Source organism: Schistocerca nitens, chromosome 8 (assembly GCF_023898315.1).
Source record: "Schistocerca nitens isolate TAMUIC-IGC-003100 chromosome 8, iqSchNite1.1, whole genome shotgun sequence".
NCBI lineage: Eukaryota > Metazoa > Arthropoda > Insecta > Orthoptera > Acrididae > Schistocerca > Schistocerca nitens.
In genome coordinates this window covers 124,208,887-124,228,344 of record NC_064621.1, presented here as the reverse complement: position 1 = coordinate 124,228,344, position 19,458 = coordinate 124,208,887, and the positions used below count along the sequence as shown (strand labels likewise).

The 19,458-nt window shown below is 41.3% G+C and overlaps 1 protein-coding gene across 1 annotated transcript in view; it reads right to left on the bottom strand.

Moving 5' to 3' along the window:
* LOC126199052 (modular serine protease-like) overlaps window positions 1-19,458 on the bottom strand; it is a 310,593-nt gene that overhangs the window by 36,639 nt on the left and 254,496 nt on the right. Inside the window, exon 10 of the mRNA XM_049935760.1 lies at window positions 4,028-4,195. Coding sequence (XP_049791717.1) covers window positions 4,028-4,195 — 168 coding nt within the window. The remainder of the gene's footprint in view (window positions 1-4,027; window positions 4,196-19,458) is intronic.

Genomic DNA, 19,458 nt, shown 5'->3' with positions numbered 1-19,458 from the left:
AGTGGACAGCTTCTCATTGGCTGGGTGACATCACAGTGAAAACGGTGCGTATGGAGGTGGCGGCCTTTATGTCCATAGATTTTGTTTGCGCACTTTATCCAGGGTTGCCTGCAGCTCCATCCATTGCAACAGGCAGAGAACTGTGAGGAATGTAAGAAGTCTCCCTCTGTGCTCTTTCTTTATCAACTGCATACTTCCATGCATTGTTGAGTGCATATCCTGAGTCTCTGTTGAAATTATTTTCACATAGTCTAACTTCAACTGCTTCCTTGATGACAGAGTCCCAATAGTTTGAAGCGTGGGCAACTGTTCTTATTTCATCAAATAAAATCTTATGTTTATTTAACAAACTGTGCTCAGCCACCACTGATTTTTCTAGATACCTGTATTTCAGGTGACTCTGATGTTCCACACGGAGATCGGCAACAGTTCTTATAGACTGGTCCACATAATTTTTGCCATACTTGCAAGGAATGCTGTAAATTCCTGGTACTATCAGGCCAAGATTATCTTTCATGGGTCGCAGAATTTCCTTAATCTTCCTGGGTGGCCGGAAGACTAGTCTGATTTCCTGCCAGCTCAGAACTTTACCTATCTTGCTGGTTGTTGCACTGCAGAATGGTAGCCAAATTTGACGCGGCAAGGATACCAAGAATTTTTTATGCAAGGACTCCATCGCGAAAGACTTCATAGTCATGTCATGAAAGTGTTTCCTATGTAATATTAGTGAGGATATAGTTGGTCATAGTGACCAGGAAGGAGGTGATTGGCTTGAAGTCAATAAAGCTTTCAGTGGCAGCAAGGCCACACATACTGGAGATGCTGGTGTAGAGGGAGGTGGCATCAACAGTGACAAGAAGGGCATTAGGTGGTAAAGGAGTAGAAAATGTGGACAGTTGGTAGAGGAAATGGCTAGTGCCTTTTATATGGGATGGTAGGTTCTGGGCAATAGGGTGCTGGTCCGTGAATATTATAGTACCCAGCCACAGTGGGGCATACTGTGTAGCTGGGTTTTTTATATTTTAAGAAGCATGTAAAAGGGAGGAGTTCAGCGGGTGATGGGAGTGAGGATAGAGATAGATTCAGGGGAAGTGATCAAGGATGGACAAACAGATTTGAGGAGGAAACAAAGGTCATGCTGCACTTCTGGAATGGGGTCACTGTGGCAGGGATTGTAGGTGGACATGTGTATCATCTGGAAGAGGCCATCTGTCAGGTTCATTACAACTGCAGCGGAACCATTGTCAGCAGGCAGGATTATCAGGTCAGGATCTGCTTTTAGGTGGTGGGTTGCAATTCTTTCTGCAGGTGTGAGGTTAATCTCCATATTGAGAGATTTGAGACACAGTGGTGAGGTGAGGTTTAAGGATTGGAAATTCTGTAAAGGGAGGCAGGGGGATAGGGGGGCATCACAATTAGATGGAGTAGTAAACTGAGTAACAGTAGTGTTCAGTATTGGTTTTAGGTTTGAGTCTGATTGGTAAAGTTGGTGATGAAGAAGTGTTTCCATTGTAAGGACACATAGAGTAAATCTTAAACAAGCCCAGCATGATTGAATTTTGGAGTGGGGCAAAAGATGAGGCCTTCAGAAAAAGACTGATACTTCTTCAACACCGAGGCTTTTTGAGGAGAGTTTCATAGCTGCATTGTGGGCTTGTTTAGGTTCTGTCTTCTGTAGGGTGGAGGATAGATTTTTATAATGTGTGGCAGATCAGTATATCTGAAAGTTAGAGTTTGGAAGTTATGAGTGGGCTTCTGTAACTTTACCATCAGGCACCATGGTCATCACTTTTGATGTCCCCTCCCTCTGCATCAACATCCCTAATGTCCATGGCATTGCTAACATTGAACAGTAATTTTTCCAACACCCGACTGATTTCAAACCCACAACCTCCTTCCTGGTCACCATGACCAAAAACATCATCACCCAGAGTTACTTCTCTTTTGAAGGTCTCATGTACAAACAAATCCATCATATAGTCACTGGCACCCACATGGCACTATTCTATACCAACCTATTTGTGTGTCATCTGGAGGTATCATTTCCACCAAGTCAGAATCCCAAAACTCCAAACTGGTTCAAATCCGCAGATGACATCTTTGTGATTTGGACTGAGGGTGAGGACTCCCTATCCACATTCCTCCAGAATATCCACATTTCCTCCATACACTTCACTTGTTCCACCTAAGCCCAACAAGCCACCTCAAAGGTGGCTCCATCAGTATCTTTGTCCATATAAAACCCACCAAACACCAGGAATACATCCATTTCAACACATGATACCGATTACACACCAAGAAGCACCTTCCATATAGCCTAGCCATCCACAGTTGAATTATGATGAGCATTCACTCTCAAAAAAAGCCATGGGCCTTGCTGGGACCTTCAAAGACTGAAATTATCCTCCCACTTTGTACAGGAACAGATTTTTTGCATCTTGACTTCTGGAGCACATGTCAACCTTCCAACATAACCACTGTCCAGTGACTCGGTAGCCTCCGGGACTGGAGCAAGTACATCACATTCCCCACCAGGATTTTGACTATCTCTTGTTGCATCCTGATATTGGAAAAATCCCCTCTACACGTCCCACACAACCTTCACAATATCCTCATCCATCCCTGCCATGCTGCTTCTTCCAAGCCCTTGCCCCAGGGCTCATATCCTTGTAAAGACCTGGCTGCAAGACCTGTCCCACACATCCTCCCTACTACCGACTCTGTTCAAGAGACCACGGAACCATTGAATTGTAAGGCACACCTTGCAGCATCAGCATGGTGTACTTGACTTCAGTGGCTGCTTCACAGCCCATATCATCTGGATTCTTCCCTCCGACCCTCCAAAAACAGGTTTTTTTTTCTTTTTTTTTTAAATACATCCTTCATTTCAGAAGCAGCCTGGCATCAACATTCGCTAGTCCATCTACCTGTCTATCTTCCCTGCTCCCTCTCCAGACATTTGTCCTTTCTACTCACTGTCACAGCCCTTTCCCTTTTTCTGTTTCTCTCCTATTCATTCCCAGTCAAGGTCACCATTCACCCCATTGGAGAAACAGCACTTGCAGATAACAATGGCCATGTGTGTGTGACCTGTGAATGTATGAATGTGTGTATGTGATTCTCCACCTGACAAAGGACTTCATCTGAGAATTAAAACCCAACAGTCTACTATTAAATGTGTCTTTTTGCTGTTCAGTACTTCCTGTCTATGGAAGTAACAATCTTTCCTAATAATCATACTGTTATTTCATCCCAGATTTTGTGTTGTTAGATTTTCCAATTATTAATATAACTTTTCATTAGGCTTTCTTTTTATATACCACAATTGTTAATTTAACAACGTAAGGAAAAGATAGATTGCTACTTATCATAAAGATGACACATTAAGTTGCAGACAGGAACAACTAAAAGTTATTTGCACATTAGCTTTCAGCCATGACATCATCAGGAAGGAAACACACACATTCTTCACACAAGCAAGCACATCTCAAGCACACATGACAGCCACATCTGGCAGCTCAGATCAGAATTCCCTCCATCCAGTCTGCCAGAGATGGTGGTCATGTGTGCATGAGGTGTGCTTGCTTGTGTGAATGAAAATGTGTGTTTCCTTTTCTGACAAATGCTGTCACCAAAAGCTAATGTGTAAGCATCTTATAGTTGTGGCTGTCTGCAGCTTAACAGGTCATCTTCATGGTAAGTAGCAATCTATCTTTTCATTACATTGCTGATATTTCAACCTGGAGTTACCATTGTTTGACAGGTATTAATTTGAAGTACTCTGATAGGTGGATTTGTTTACCAATTTTTCTGTATGTGTTACTAATACAGAACTGTGCAAAGGCATTCTACTATGTTCCTATGGACATGATAGTGTTATACATCTAGTCATAATCTGCACTATTAGGAGAGCCAAATAAACTGATCACGCTATCAAGTAATAATAAATTCATGGTGCACATTTAATTTCACTGTCTTACAGCTAAGTAAGACATCACCAGTTCTTTCCTTACTGGGTTCAACATACATGTCCCTTATCACCTGGTCCAACATAGTAAAGATCATCCCAGTCCACGCACACAGGACGAATCATCTCAGTTAGTGGAAATGGGGAATCCATGACCAGTACAGCAATGTCATCATGATAGGCCATAGATGCCCCTTGGAAACTTTGAGGAATATCAATAAACTTTACCTGCAAATATCAGAAACAAATATTATTTCAGTTTATGTGAATATAAACAAAAATTTTCTTTTCTGTCAGCAAATAAGATTTTTACTGATGTTTAACATTAGTATAAGTAACAAAATGTAGAAGCAAATGACTCTAAAGATATAAAAAAATACAAGCACTCATGTTCATAAATACTGTCAAATATTACATGTAAATAGTATTTATTTTATTTTTTACTGATCTTTGATGTACACACCATACATCTTACTGTAGATCTGATGATTAAAAATATTGCAGCACGGACATATGAAGGACACAACATATGAAATGGATCACAACATATCATGTTAACTGACACCAAATTTAATTCTTTTAGACTGATGGAAACAGGAAATAATTAAAAAAATAAAAAACTGCACAATCTTTTGATTATGTGGTTATTTACATAAGACAGGCATTAAGCAATATGTAGATACAGCACTATTGCCTGAAGTCCATTGGATAGTACAGAAGATTGTAATTGGTCACCTTCCTCTTGTCTACTACCAATTTGCGTATAAGTAAACATTCTCGGCTGTTTAACTGAATGAAATTCATATGATTTTGTATACGATGTGTTATGTTTTGGGCTAAAATATGTAAAAAGAAATTAATGTGTTAGTACTCTGTACGTACAGTTAAAGTCGCTCTTCTTTTAAAAATATTTGAAATTATGACATTTCTAGTACACTTAAAATTCATATTATTAATTCCAAAATCTAATGCTAATTATTAAATTTATTTCCATACGCATTTATATAATAATGTTATATCTTGATGATGATTCTTCTGTTGTCAAGAATGTTTGTAAACTCTTTTGTTTTGTAAACTCTTTGGATTTTTTGTGAGTACTGCAGAATGTTAAGCAGTAGTGGGCATGCCTCTGAGGAAAATGCATGTATATTTCTAGCTTAGTCAACAACAATGTGAATTAGTGTTTTGAAGTGAAATTGTGAAGTTGGTGTGATATAAAAGAATGGGATAAAATAAGCAGATATTCTTAGCAGCAGTCAAATCTTGATCAGTTATTCAGTTCAACAAGAAGCCGCAGCATTATAAAACTTACAGCTTCAAGAATGTACCCCTAGACACAACAAGACTTGGAGCCAACAACAATGAGACAATGAAAATAAGTAAAAAGTTTTCTTTTATATATGTTGTATGCCTCTTCAAGCTTTATAAACTTTTATAGACAGAGAATTTTAATAGTGATAAGTGTGGGAGGGTAAGATTAGAAGATGTACATGGAGACAATCACATGAGTAGGTTAGAAGCTCCTAAAACTTATGGTTCTGCTATTTGTTTTTATTGTCTTATGTGAGGATAGTGGTGTTACTACTGGGAAATTTGTGTTTCACATAGCCCCCAGACCCCCCCAGACTCTTGTAGAAAGTGACTATGCTTTCTCTCTCTCTCTCTCTCTCTCTCTCTCTCTCTCTCTCTCTCTCTCTCTCTCTCTCTCTCTCTCTCTCTCTCTGCAGCAGTCTGATGTGGTGGTGGTTGTTGTGATTCCTTTGGGGCTTTGATAGTAAGTATACTTTCTGCTGACAAATGTGAAGATACAGCCACATAGCTGATGTTCTTTGGTAATTGATGTGTGTGTGTGTGTAGCATGACAAGGAATCTGCCCATCAGCAGTTGCATAACAGTCATCATAGCCATCCACTATCAGGTCATTCTCTACAGACTTCACACTGATGTTCTCTGAATTGAAAAACTGCATGTTACATATGACGATGACCTGTGCCTTGGGGTTTGGGTTGTCTGTCTGCATGTTGATGGGTAAGTGACCACACAAGTTGTCATCTGTATCACACACAGCTGTGCATTTGCAAAGAAGGCTTTAGATGACTTCTTGTGACCATAGTTGATTTTCTGGTGAGTGAAATGTCAAATGTGTGAGAGTCATGTTTTAAAACTTTGTGTGGACCTGATTAGGGTAGCTCTAAAGCTGGCCTGAATCTTCTTCACCTGCAGGACCAGCGCTGGTAAGTCTCTTAGTTCTAGGGGCTAGGTTGGTAGAACAAATTCTGTTGGAAAGATGAAGGATTCTCCACACAATATTTTTATAGTGATTCATGTATGTCTTCTGTGAATGCCATGTGAATGCCTAGTAAAACGCAAGGTGAATCTTCCATCCACAGCCCTCCGTGGCACACAGGTACTGCCTTGAGAGTTGCAAGCCACCTCTTGACAGACCTGCTACTCTGAGGGTGGTACACAGTTGTACAATTGCATGTAATGCCTCAGAGGTTGCAGAGCAACTTGAATAGTGCAGATTCAAACTGTCATCCCTGATCCACCATTATCATTTCATGGCTGCCAAATCAAGCTACCCAAGCATCTATAAATGGGCAAACTATTGCCTCTGGTGTTATGGCTTTTATTGGGACTGCTTCTACCCAAAAAACTCTGTCGATAATTGATAGTCAGTATCTGTACCCTTTTGATTCCAGAAGGTTACCTACAAGGTCTAGACACATGTGGCAGAAACATGTTCTTGGTATATTTATGTGACCTAGTTGAGCATGTGTATGATCATCAAATTTGCTGCACCGGCACACCAGACAGGCCTGTACCCAGGTCTGACTCTTTTTTTCTTCAGTCAAACGAAATGTTTAGTGATGAACTGCACTGCTTGCCTAACCCTGTGGTGCACCAGGCTGTCAACTGTTTTAAAACTGTGTGGTGCATGGATGTGGGAAATAGTAGCCGAATTCTGTTTTGGGACACATCACATAATACCTGTGTGTTAGTCCCTGGAACTGTCTACCACCTTATGCAAAGATTGGTGGAATCTTTTTCCAGTAAGTCTGTAATGGCCATGGCCTGATGCTGTTATTCACATTTGTCATAGTCTAGTTGAAAAGAAATGGCACTGACCCATCAGAGGTAGTCTGCAGCTACAAACAGACGCTAATAAGCAATTGGATACAGACAAACAAGATGGGAAATAAAAAGAGTAATAGTGGCCATACTGTGCAAACTACACTAGACAAATGGGTCACGAAGTCACAGAGATGAAACACAAACCCCCTGACCCATCAAAAAGGTCAGGAACCTGAAAGGATCAATAATGTGATGGTGAACATTATTGAGACATCCCTCCAAAACGTCAATGTGATGCCTCAACAGTGTGAAGTGCATGTGGATACTTTTCAGGCCCACCTGGAAGATGAGATGGCTGCCAAGGACGACCAACAGAACCAGCACAACTGCTCAGAAGTCAACATACCTGGAATACAGCACAATTTAAACTAAAGGTCAATGACACAGTAAATATGACTTCGAGCCCCCTGAGTAAACCCCACTCAGACCTGAAAATCTATTATCACAATGTCCAATCCTTGAGCAACAAAACTGATAACTTAAGAATTTTGCTGACCAGTGAACTCATTAATATCTCAGTAGTATGCCTAGCAGAGCACTGGCTCTGCACTGATGTGGTTAAGCTAATCTCACTACCCAACTTCAAATTGTGTGAACACTACTCCAGATCAAATGACGGACATGGTGGGGTTGCCATCTTCATCAAACAACACATTGAATATAGCCCACTTCCTACCCTAAAGGAAATAGGAACAGGTAAGATCCTTGAATGTGCAGCCATAAAGCTTACAGATCTAAATCTAATTGTAGCTACAATCTACCGTCCCCCCTCCAGTAGTATTAATGATTTTCTGCTACAAATGGACTTGTTTATATCCAAAATAAGTCAGAGGAAACAGGATGTGATTATATGTGGTGACTTTAATATAGACTTTCTCACCCACAACAGAAACAGGGAAACATTGATTAACATTGCAAAAACTTATAATCTGCATGGCCTTGTAAACGAGCCCACTAGAATAACACACACATCCAAGACAGCTCTAGATCAAATTTTTGCAAATAGAAATAAACTTAACCCAACTCTAGAAGTATACAATGCAGGATTCAGCGACCACCAAGCTGTCATTCTAAAGGTCGATGTTAGCAAAGATACCTCAAACCCAGTCCCACCTAAAACTTTACGAAGGTTTTTCACCCAAGAGAACTTGAACATGCTAAATGCCCTCCTTAGTAAAGAAAAGTGGACAGAGATGTACACAGCCAATGATGTCAACATGAAATTCAACATATTTCTTGACAAAATGATCCACCACTTTGAAGAGGCCTTTCCACAAAAACCAGTAAGAATAAATAATAATAATAATAATAATAATAATAATCCCCGTGGAGGCCCGGGAAAAGAATAGGCCTCCGGTATGTTCTGCCAGTCGTAAAAGGCAACGAAAAGAACAAACCACTAATAGGGCTAACCCTCCTTTTAATGTGATTAGGTGGCTCAGGACAGAACTAAAGAAGCCTCGGACAAGCGCCGTCATGGTCGGGGACGACGCTTGAACCCTATGCCCGCGCACAATGGTAATGACACTGCTAGCCAACTGGAAAATGAATTAAATCCAAATAAAGGTGTTTTGCAGGATATGCTTCCTGCAACCACCCTAGAAGGAAAACAAAGACAGAGGATGAGATGGTCAGATGAAGTTAATCGACACCTCATGTTCTGTTATTACCAAGCAACAAACCTAGGAACCAACAAACTGGATACAGATCACAAGTATACACAACATTTATTAACAGATACCCAGAATTAAAATTTTTAACAGAACAACAACTAGCTGATCAGATCTGTGTGATAATAAAAAATAACAGGATGCCCCAGTCAGGATTAGAAAACATCAAACAACAAGTACAACAAATACTGGAACAAAATAATGTGCAATCAGAAGAAGAAGAAAATACAGTAACGGACTCAAACATCCCAGAGCAAACAAACAAAGCACAACACGCACCAATTAAACAATCAGAGGAAAACAAAATCTTAAGACAGCCACCAGAACAAGCACAAATAGAACACAAAGTGACACACATGTTAGATATAGAAGAAAAATTTCAGCTAACATATACAGAATACAAAGACACAAATACAGACATTAGACCATTCTTTCATAGACCACCAAATAACCCACAAGTCGAAACAACAATAAAAATTATCAACACAATCATACACAACAAAATAAATGAAAATACAACTATGGAAGAGTTACAACTACTGGTTTATATAGGAGCACTCACTACACTAAATATACACACTAGGCAGAGATCAGAACCAACCAACACACAGAAGAAACCCACAAACCAGCATGGCAACACAGGCTACAGATCAAAATAGAAAAACTGAGAAGAGACATCGGACAGCTAACACAATTTATAAGAAATGAAATCTCGGAAAAAAAACGAAAAAGGTTAGGTAAAATCTCACAACAAGAAGCGACGGAGCAATTAGACGAAAAGAAGCAGAAATTACAAGCATTAGCCAAACGACTCAGAAGATACAAAAAAAGTGAAAATAGAAGGAAACAAAACCAAACATTCAACACAAACCAAAAGAAATTTTACCAGACAATAGATAACACACACATTAAAATAAACAATCCACCAAACATAACAGACATGGAACACTTCTGGAGCAACATATGGTCAAACCCGGTACAACATAACAGGCATGCACGGTGAATACAAGCAGAAACAGACACATACAAGATGATACCACAAATGCCTGAAGTGATAATTTTGCAACATGAAGTCACCCAAGCAATTTATTCTACTCACAATTGGAAAGCCCCTGGAAATGATAAAATAGCAAATTTCTGGTTAAAGAAGTTCACCTCAACACATTCACATCTAACTAAATTATTTAACAGTTACATTGCAGACCCATACACATTCCCTGATACACTTACACATGGAATAACTTATCTGAAACCTAAAGATCAAGCAGACACAGCGAACCCAGCTAAATATTGCCCCATAACATGCCTACCAACAATATACAAAATATTAACTTCAGTCATTAAACAGAAATTAATGACACATACAACACAGAACAAAATTATAAATGAAGAACAAAAAGGCTGTTGCAAAGGAGCACGAGGATGTAAAGAGCAACTAGCAACTGATAATAGACGCAGAGGTGACATATCAAGCTAAAACTAAACAAAGGTCGCTACACTATGCATACATTGATTACCAAAAAGCTTTTGATAGTGTACCCCACTCATGGTTACTACAAATATTGGAAATATACAAAGTAGATCCTAAATTGATACAGTTCCTAAACATAGTAATGAAAAATTGGAAAACCACACTTAATATCCAAACAAATTCAAATAATATCACATCACAGCCAATACAGATTATGCGTGGAATATACTAAGGAGACTCATTAAGTCCTTTCTGGTTCTGCCTTGCTCTGAACCCACTATCCAACATGCTAAATAATACAAATTATGGATACAATATTACTGGAACATACCAACACAAAATCACACATTTGCTATACATGGATGATCTAAAACTACTGGCAGCAACAAATCAACAACTCAACCAATTACTAAAGATAACAGAAGTATTCAGCAATGATATAAGTATGGCTTTTGGAACAGACAAATGTAAGAAAAATAGCATAGTCAAGGGAAAACACACTAAACAAGAAGATTACATATTGGATAACCACAGCGACTGCATAGAAGCGATGGAAAAAACGGATGCCTATAAATATCTAGGATACAGACAAAAAATAGGAATAGATAATACAAATATTAAAGAAGAACTAAAAGAAAAATATAGGCAAAGACTAACAAAAATACTGAAAACAGAATTGACAGCAAGAAACAAGACAAAAGCTATAAATACTTATGCCATACCAATATTGACCTACTCATTTGGAGTAGTGAAATGGAGTAACACAGACCTAGAAGCACTCAATACACTTACACGATCACAATGCCACAAATATAGAATACATCACATACATTCAGCAACAGAAAGATTCACATTAAGCAGAAAGGAAGGAGGAAGGGGATTTATCGACATAAAAAACCTACATTATGGACAGGTAGACAATTTAAGAAAATTCTTTCTAGAACGAGCAGAAACTAGCAAAATACACAAGGCAATCACTCATATAAATACATCGGCTACACCACTGCAATTTCATAACCACTTCTACAACCCTTTAGATCACATAACATCAACAGATACAAAGAAAGTAAATTGTGCTGCATGCAGTATCCAGTGCTCAACTCACTGTTGCAACAGACGCTAGTGATAAAGCACTCAGAGTGGTCTTACGAGAAGTTATGGCTGGCTAAGTACAAACACTTTATTTCTTCTACAAAAAAAGAAAAGAAAAAAAAAAAAGAATTTCACTGTCTAGCAGTCCAAATGGTTATCATCGCAATCTCAGAACACAACATACAATGGACATTTGTCATCTACGTGTTGCTATTTATTTATTTATTTATTTATTCCATGTGATCTGATGGTACACAGTGTGTTGCAGATGTTGGAAAATATCATTTAACATTGTTAACATATATTAACATAAGCCTATAGTATCCTAATGTATTATATTGCTCAATGTTTTCAATTTAACACAAACAGCAAGATTACTGTTCTAAGTATTCGTTTACAGAGTAAAAACAGTGACACAACAAATATGACTTCACGGCTATGCTAAATTTTATGTTGTCTTCGATGGACTTAATACTAGTGGGAATATTGTTGAACAGTTGGATGCCCATGTGGAAAAATCCCTTTTTACACAGTTGAGTGTTTGTACGTATAACATGCAGGTTTGCGTTTTTCCTGGTGTTGTGTTCATGTATTTCATTATTTTTTACGACTCTGGGGTCAGGTGGCACTATGTGTTTTCTGAAGAATTTTAAAGTCTCAAGAATGTAGAGGCAAGGCAGTGTAAGGATTTCCAACTTTCTGAAGATGGGTTTGCAGGAGTCTCTGGGTTTGCTCCCAGTAATAATCCTCATTGCTCTCTTCTGAATTCTGAATGTGCTCAGAGCAGTTGGAGCATTTCCCCAGAATATTACACCATATTTTAGGTGGGCTTGTATGTAAGCGTAGTATGCACTGGTTAATGTTTTCAGGCTAGCACATGTTTTAAGTACACTCAATGCATAACAGCCAGTACAAATCCTGGCATTTACCTTTCCTGTATGTGTATTCCATTTCAGGTTATCTTGAACCCACAGACCTAGGAATTTGAAAACAGTGTCGGTATCTATTGACTGGTTATTTATAGTGACAGATGGCTGAGAGGAATTTGCATTTTGTGTTGTGTGGAAGTTCATGGAAGCTGTCTTTTCGGTGTTGATAGTTAATCTGTTGATTTTTGCCCAGTTGCTAAGTCGGTCAGTAGCCAAGTTCACAGCTTTTTGCACAGCCTCTGTATTCTCCCCTTTGAGGAGTACAGTTGTGTCATCAGCAAATATTATTGTTTTGTGTGCATCAACATTCATGCTCAAGTCATTAATATACAGGAGGAAAAGTAGGGGTCCCAATACTGAGCGCTGTGGAACACCTTGCTTTACAGTTTTATTACTTGATAGTATTTCGGTTATTGAGTTGCTTTGTCTATTAGTATATTTCATGCTGACTCTCTGCATCCGATTGGTTAGGAATGTAGCAATCCAGTTGTTTGCAATTCCTCTGATACCGTAGTGTTCTAATTTTTCCAGTAATATTTTGTGGTCAACAGTGTCAAAAGCCTTTGACAGATCCAGAAATATGCCTGTTATGGGTTGTTTTCTATCTAACAGTTCTAAAAGCGTATTTATGCAATCATATACCGCAGTTTCAGTAGATTTGTTGCTTCTGAAACCATGTTGAGCTAAACTTAGTAAATCTTTCTTTTTTTCAATGAAGTCCATCATTTTTTGGACATTATTTTTTCAAAAACTTTAGTAAAGCAGGATGAGATTGAGATAGGCCTGTAGTTATTCATATCTTTATTATCACCTTTTTTGAAGACAGGAATCACTTTAGAAAGTTTCAGAGCTTCAGGGAAGATACCTGCCTGAAAAGAACAGTCACAGAGGTGAGTTAATGGTTCAGCAATTGTGTGTTCACAATTTTTGATTACAGCTGCTGGGATACCATCAGTTCCAGCTGAATATGAATTTTTTAACTCTCTGAGGGCTTTTGCAATATCATTTTCAGTGACTTTGGTAATGAAAATTGACTCTGCACATGTGTGATATTTTTGGTTTGCTGGTTGGTAATTTGTGTTAGGATTATTTTGGACCAGTTTTTCAGCTACGCTTGTAAAGAAATTGTTGAATGAGTCCACCACAACTTCGGGATTAGATATAGATTCATTGTGGAGTTTGATTTCTATGTTCGTGTGTGAAGCTTTCATTTCCCCTCTTTCCCTTTTTATGATATTCCACATTGCTTTAACTTTATTGCTGGATTTGTCAATGTACTCATCATTCTGCATCCTTTTTGCTTGTCTTATCACTCTTCTTAGGATACATGTGTTGTTTTTATAGTATTCTGTTAGTTGGGGGGAGTCACTACTTTGTTTACATAACATGTGGAGTATTCTTTTATGTTTGCAAGAGATTTTTATAGCTGGTGTAATCCAACTCTTGTTTCTATTATTATTATTATTATTATTATTATTATTATTATTATTATTATTTCTTTCTTGTCTCAGACATTATGTCTGGTTAAAAATGAAGGTGACGCGGACCTTGATCAAGCGTGACTTCCTTTTAACTGTACGGTATATGTTACATTGCATTTAGGAACTTTTGGGTAATTGAACAAGTGTCAATAATTACAGATTTCTGTAGTTGTATATATAAGTTTGGATGTAGCTGTATTGCATTGATGTACTGGTGGATATTGTGTGGTATGACTCCTGTAGTTGATAGTATAATTGGTATAATGTCAACTTTATCCTGATGCCACATGTCCTTGACTTCCTCAGCCAGTTGGATGTATTTTTCAGTTTTTTCTCCTGTTTTCTTCTGTATATTTGTTGTATTGGGTATGGATATTTCGATTAGTTGTGTTAATTTCTTCTTTTTATTGGTGAGTATGATGTCAGGTTTATTATGTGGTGTTGTTTTATCTGTTATAATGGTTCTGTTCCAGTATAATTTGTATTCCAGTACATTTTGTGGTGCATACTTGTATGTGGGAACATGTTGTTTTATAAGTTTATGTTGTAAGGCAAGCTGTTGATGTATTATTTTTGCTACATTGTCATGTCTTCTGGGGTATTCTGTATTTGCTAGTATTGTACATCCACTTGTGATGTGATCTACTGTTTCTATTTGTTGTTTGCAAAGTCTGCATTTATCTGTTGTGGTATTGGGATCTTTAATAATATGCTTGCTGTAATATCTGGTGTTTATTGTTTGATCCTGTATTGCAATCGTGAATCCTTCCGTCTCACTGTATATATTGCCTTTTCTTAGCCATGTGTTGGATGCGTCTTGATCGATGTGTGGCTGTGTTAGATGATACGGGTGCTTGCCATGTAGTGTTTTCTTTGGCTACTCTGAATGCTTTTTGCATTTTGACAGTCCATTCTAATGTCCTATTTCTTTGTGTATTCAGCACAGAAAGAACGTCTGTGAGAGCAGCCCTACTGCTGCTGCATGTGCTGATAGAATTTTATAAAGCCTAGAAAGTGGCTTAGTTCTTGGTAATTCTATGGAGGTGGTTGCATAAAGAGTTCCACCCATTCTAGGTGGGTTTAATTCTTGTTGCATTCAGTACATGTCCACAGAAGGTCACTTCATTATTTTGTTATTGTGATACATCCTCATTCATGACCATGTCTGTGTCCAGCAGAGCAGGGAGAACTAGTTCCAGATGTCATTTGTGATCATATGGGGTGGCTGAAAGTAGCAGAATAGCATCCAGGTAAGCATAACAGAAACTGAATTTGAATATGATCCTGTTGATGAACTGTTACCAAGTTTGAGCTGTATTCTTTAAACCATAAGACAAGAAAAGGAACTTAAAGAGCCCAAAAGGTATTATTATTGCAGTCTTTGAGACGTCATCTGGAGTAATAGGTATTTGGAGGTGAGCTTTCTTGCAATTAATGATGCTGAAAATAGTGGCACCTTTGAGAGGGTGTGTAATATCTTGAATATCTGGGATAGGATAACTGTCATGCATCGTGTATGAGGTAGTTTCTGACAGAGAAGGAGGGAAAGGTGAATTGTCTGGTGTTGTGATGTGGTAGTGCTGCAGTTTTTGAATCAAGTGAAAGGTGAAAGTGCCCCAGGCAGTCAATTCCTCCCACTGGTACACTCACATCTGTAATGAAGAAGTTCCATGGAAATTGTTGGTCGGAGCTTAATTCCAAGGTAAAGTTAGTGGTTCCATGTATGTTGATAGATGGGTCATTTGCAGTGGAGAAATGTAGAGATGTTGCACCAAATAGTGTTGCATTTGCAGCCTTCAGTACTACACCGATGTCTGACCCTACAGCAACAAGGAAGTATTTACATGTTTCAGTAGAGTCTTTCTCCGAATGGAGGAAGTTGTGCAGATGATATTTATTCCATTTGTTGTGGGCATTGGCGGCTTGGTGTGTCAGCATGGGTCAGTGCACTCACTGCATCCTACATTTGGAGCTTGGAGGAGCTGTAGTAGTCGCAGTGGGCTGCCAGTTCCATGCAGTGCCACTAAACTGAGCATTATACCAATAACTCTGTGACCTTGAAGTGGTGCATCATTGCCATCTGGGACAACAGTGGTACGTGTATTGCACAGGTCAGTGTCCTGCCTGGGTGCAGTCACATCACCATCATGCATTTCTGGCACAGGTCAAAGCAGTTTGGTGTGAGCGGCATTTGGCTGAGATGCAGCATTTTACTGTTCACAGCATTGATGTGTTGTCTATGCTGTAGCACAGTGAACATTCTGTGTTCGTTGGTTGGTTTGTGGGATTAAAGGGGCCAGACTGCTACAGTCATCGGTCCCTTTTTCCAAATACTAAAAACACCCACAGAGAATAAAAACGATTAACAGAATAGATCACAGACGAGACAGAACAAGAGAAACTTAGACAAAGACCAGAAAAACGAACTAAAATCACACAGAGTGTGACAGTGGTTGGCCGACCATAGAAATAAAAAAGGAAAAGCCAACTACTTAGAAACACATTAAAAAATCAGTTTAAAATCGTAGGCCAAAGGCCAGAATCAACACAAAACAATAAAATAAAACAGAAACACTCAGATTAAATGAGAAAAACCCCCTGCCCAAATAAAACGTAAAACTAAGTCAGCCATAGCAGAGTCATCTGTTAAAAGGGCAGGGAGCGTGTCAGGCAGTGCGAACGACTGCCTGAGCACAGCTAAAAGTGGACAGTCCAATAAAATATGGACCACCATCAAAACAGAGCCGCAGCGACATAAAGATGGGTCCTCATGTCGCAATAGGTGGCCGTGCGTCATCCATGTGTGCCCAATGTGCAGCCGGCAGAGGACAATAGACTCCTTGCGAGAGACCCGCAAGGAGGAGCTCCACACACCGGTAGCCTCCTTGATGGCCCGAAGTTTGTTTTGTGAAGGCAGGGCGCGCCATTCAGTGTCCCAAAGGTCCAGAATTTTGCTGCATAGGAACGCTCGCAAATCTGTCTCCGGGAGGCCAATGTCCAGAGATGGTGTACTGGTCACCTCTTTCGCCAGACGGTCAACATTCTCATTGCCAGGTATCCCACCATGGCCTGGGGTCCACACGAAGACCACAGAGCGGTCGCAACGCGCTAGAGTATGCAGGGACTTATGGATAGCCATCACCAGACAAGAATGAGGGAAACACTGGTCGAGAGCTCGTAAACCGCTCAGGGAATTGCTACAGATCACGAAGGACTCATCTGAGCAGGAGTGGATATACTCTAGGGCTCAAACGATGGTGACCAGCTCAGCAGTGTAAACGCTGCAGCCAGCCGGCAAGGAACATTGTTCGGAATGGTCCCCTAGAGTGAGCGCATAACCGACACGACCAGCAACCATCGAGCCGTCAGTGTAAACAATGCCAGAGCCCTGATACGTTGCGAGGATAGAAAGAAAGCGGTGGCAGAAGGCCTCCAGAGAGACTGACTTCTTTGGGCCCTGTGCCAATTCCAGCTGAAGGCGAGGGCGAGGCACACACCACAGGGGTGTACACAGAGGTGCCCGGAAAGGAGGCGGAAGAGGTAAAGCCCCAAGCCCAGAGAGAAGCTCGCTGACACAGACCGCGATCGTACATCCAGCCCTGGGCCGACGTTCTGGCAGATGGACGTGTGACGGTGGGAATAGTAGACGGTAGTTAGGATGCCTGGGCAAGCTGAAAACATGGGCAGCATAAACGGCCAGCGAACGTTGGCGCCGTAACCGCAGGGGAGGGACACCTGCCTCCACTAGTATGCTGTCCACAGGGCTGGTCCAGAAGGCACCAGTGGCAAGGCGTATCCCACTGTGGAGGATAGGGTCTAGTACCCGCAGCGCAGATGGGGATGCTGAGCCATAAGCCAGGCTCCCATAATCCAGACGAGACTGGATTAACGCCTGGTAGAGCCGTAGGAGAGTAGATCAGTTGGCGCCCCACCTGGTGTGGCTCAAGCATCGCAGAGCGTTTAGATGCCCCCAACACATCTGTTTAAGCTGCCGAATATGAGGCAGCCAAGTCAACCGGGCATCAAAAACTACACCCAAAAACCTGTGTGTCTCAACCACAGCAAGAAGTTCGTCATCAAGATAAAGCCGCGGCTCCGAGTGAACAGTGGGTCGCTGGCAGAAATGCATAACGCAGGTCTTGGCAGCCGAAAACTGAAAGCCATGTGCTGCAGCCCAAGACTGTGCCTTATGGATAGCGCCCTGTAGCTGACGTTCAGCAGTTGCAATGCCAATAGAGCTGTAGTAAAGGCAGAAGTCATCAGCATACAGGGACGCTAAGACAGACGTCCCCACCGCTGCAGCGAGCCTGTTAATGGCTATTAAAAACAGGCAGACACTTAAAACAGATCCCTGGGGCACACCGTTCTCCTGGACTCGGGAGGAACTATGGGAGGCCGCGACTTGCATGCGGAAGGTACGATACGACAGAAAATTGCGGATAAAGATCGGCAGAGGGCCCCGAAGACCCCATCCATGAAGCGTAGAAAGGATGTGATGACGCCATGTCGTATCGTACGCCTTCTGCATGTCGAAAAAGACAGCGTCCAGGTGCTGACGGCGGGCAAAGGCAGTACGGATGGCCGACTCCAGGCTCACCAGATTGTCGTCGGCGGAGCAGCCTTTACGGAACCCACCCTGAGATGGAGTCAGAAGGCCCCGTGACTCCAGTACCCAGTTCAACCGCCAGCTCACCATATGTTCAAGCAACTTGCAAAGAACGTTGGTGAGGCTAATGGGGTGGTAGCTGTCCACCTGCAAAGGGTTCTTCCCAGGTTTCAGAATGGGGATAACAATACTTTTCTGCCATGGTGACGGAAACTCACCCTTGACCCAAATGCGGTTGTAAAGGTCGAGGAGCCGTCGCTGGCAGTCCACTGATAGGTGTTTCAGCATCTGACAGTGGATGCGATCTGGCCCAGGAGCGGTATCAGGGCAAGCGGCAAGCGCACCATGAAATTCCCACTCACTGAATGGAGCATTGTAGGATTCAGAATGGTGGGTGCAAAAAGAAAGGCTCCAACATTCCATCCGCTCTTTAATGGGGCGGAAGGCCAGTGGGTAATTGGAAGAAGCGGAACTCAGAGCAAAATGGTCTGCCAAGCTGTTGGCAATTTTGTCGGAGTCTGTACAAACTGCTCCATTCAGTGAGAGCACAGGGACGCTGACAGGGGTCCGATAGCCAAAGAGGCGTTGGATCTTGGCCCAGACCTGCGATGGAGAGACATGGAGGCCAATGGTGGACACATACCGCTCCCAGCATTCCTGCTTGCTTTGGCGGATAAGGCGGCGGGCTCGCGCACGCAGCTGTTTGAAGGCGATAAGGTTTTCGATGGAGGGATGTCGCTTGTGACGCTGGAGCACCCGCCGGCGATCTTTAATCGCTTCAGCGATCTCAGGCGACCACCAAGGCACAGTCCGCCGCCGAGGGGACCCAGAAGAACGGGGAATAGCAGATTCGGCGGCAGTAACGATGCCAGTGGTGACCGATTGAACCACCGCATCAATGTCATCACTAGAGAGAGGCTCAATAGCAGCAGTGGAGGAAAACAAGTCCCAGTCAGCCTTATTCATGGCCCACCTGCAAGGCCGCCCAGAAGACTGATGCTGTGGCAGTGACAGAAAGATCGGAAAGTGGTCACTACCACACAGGTCGTCATGCACACTCCAGTCAACAGACGGTAAGAGGCTAGAGCTGCAAATCGAAAGGTCGAT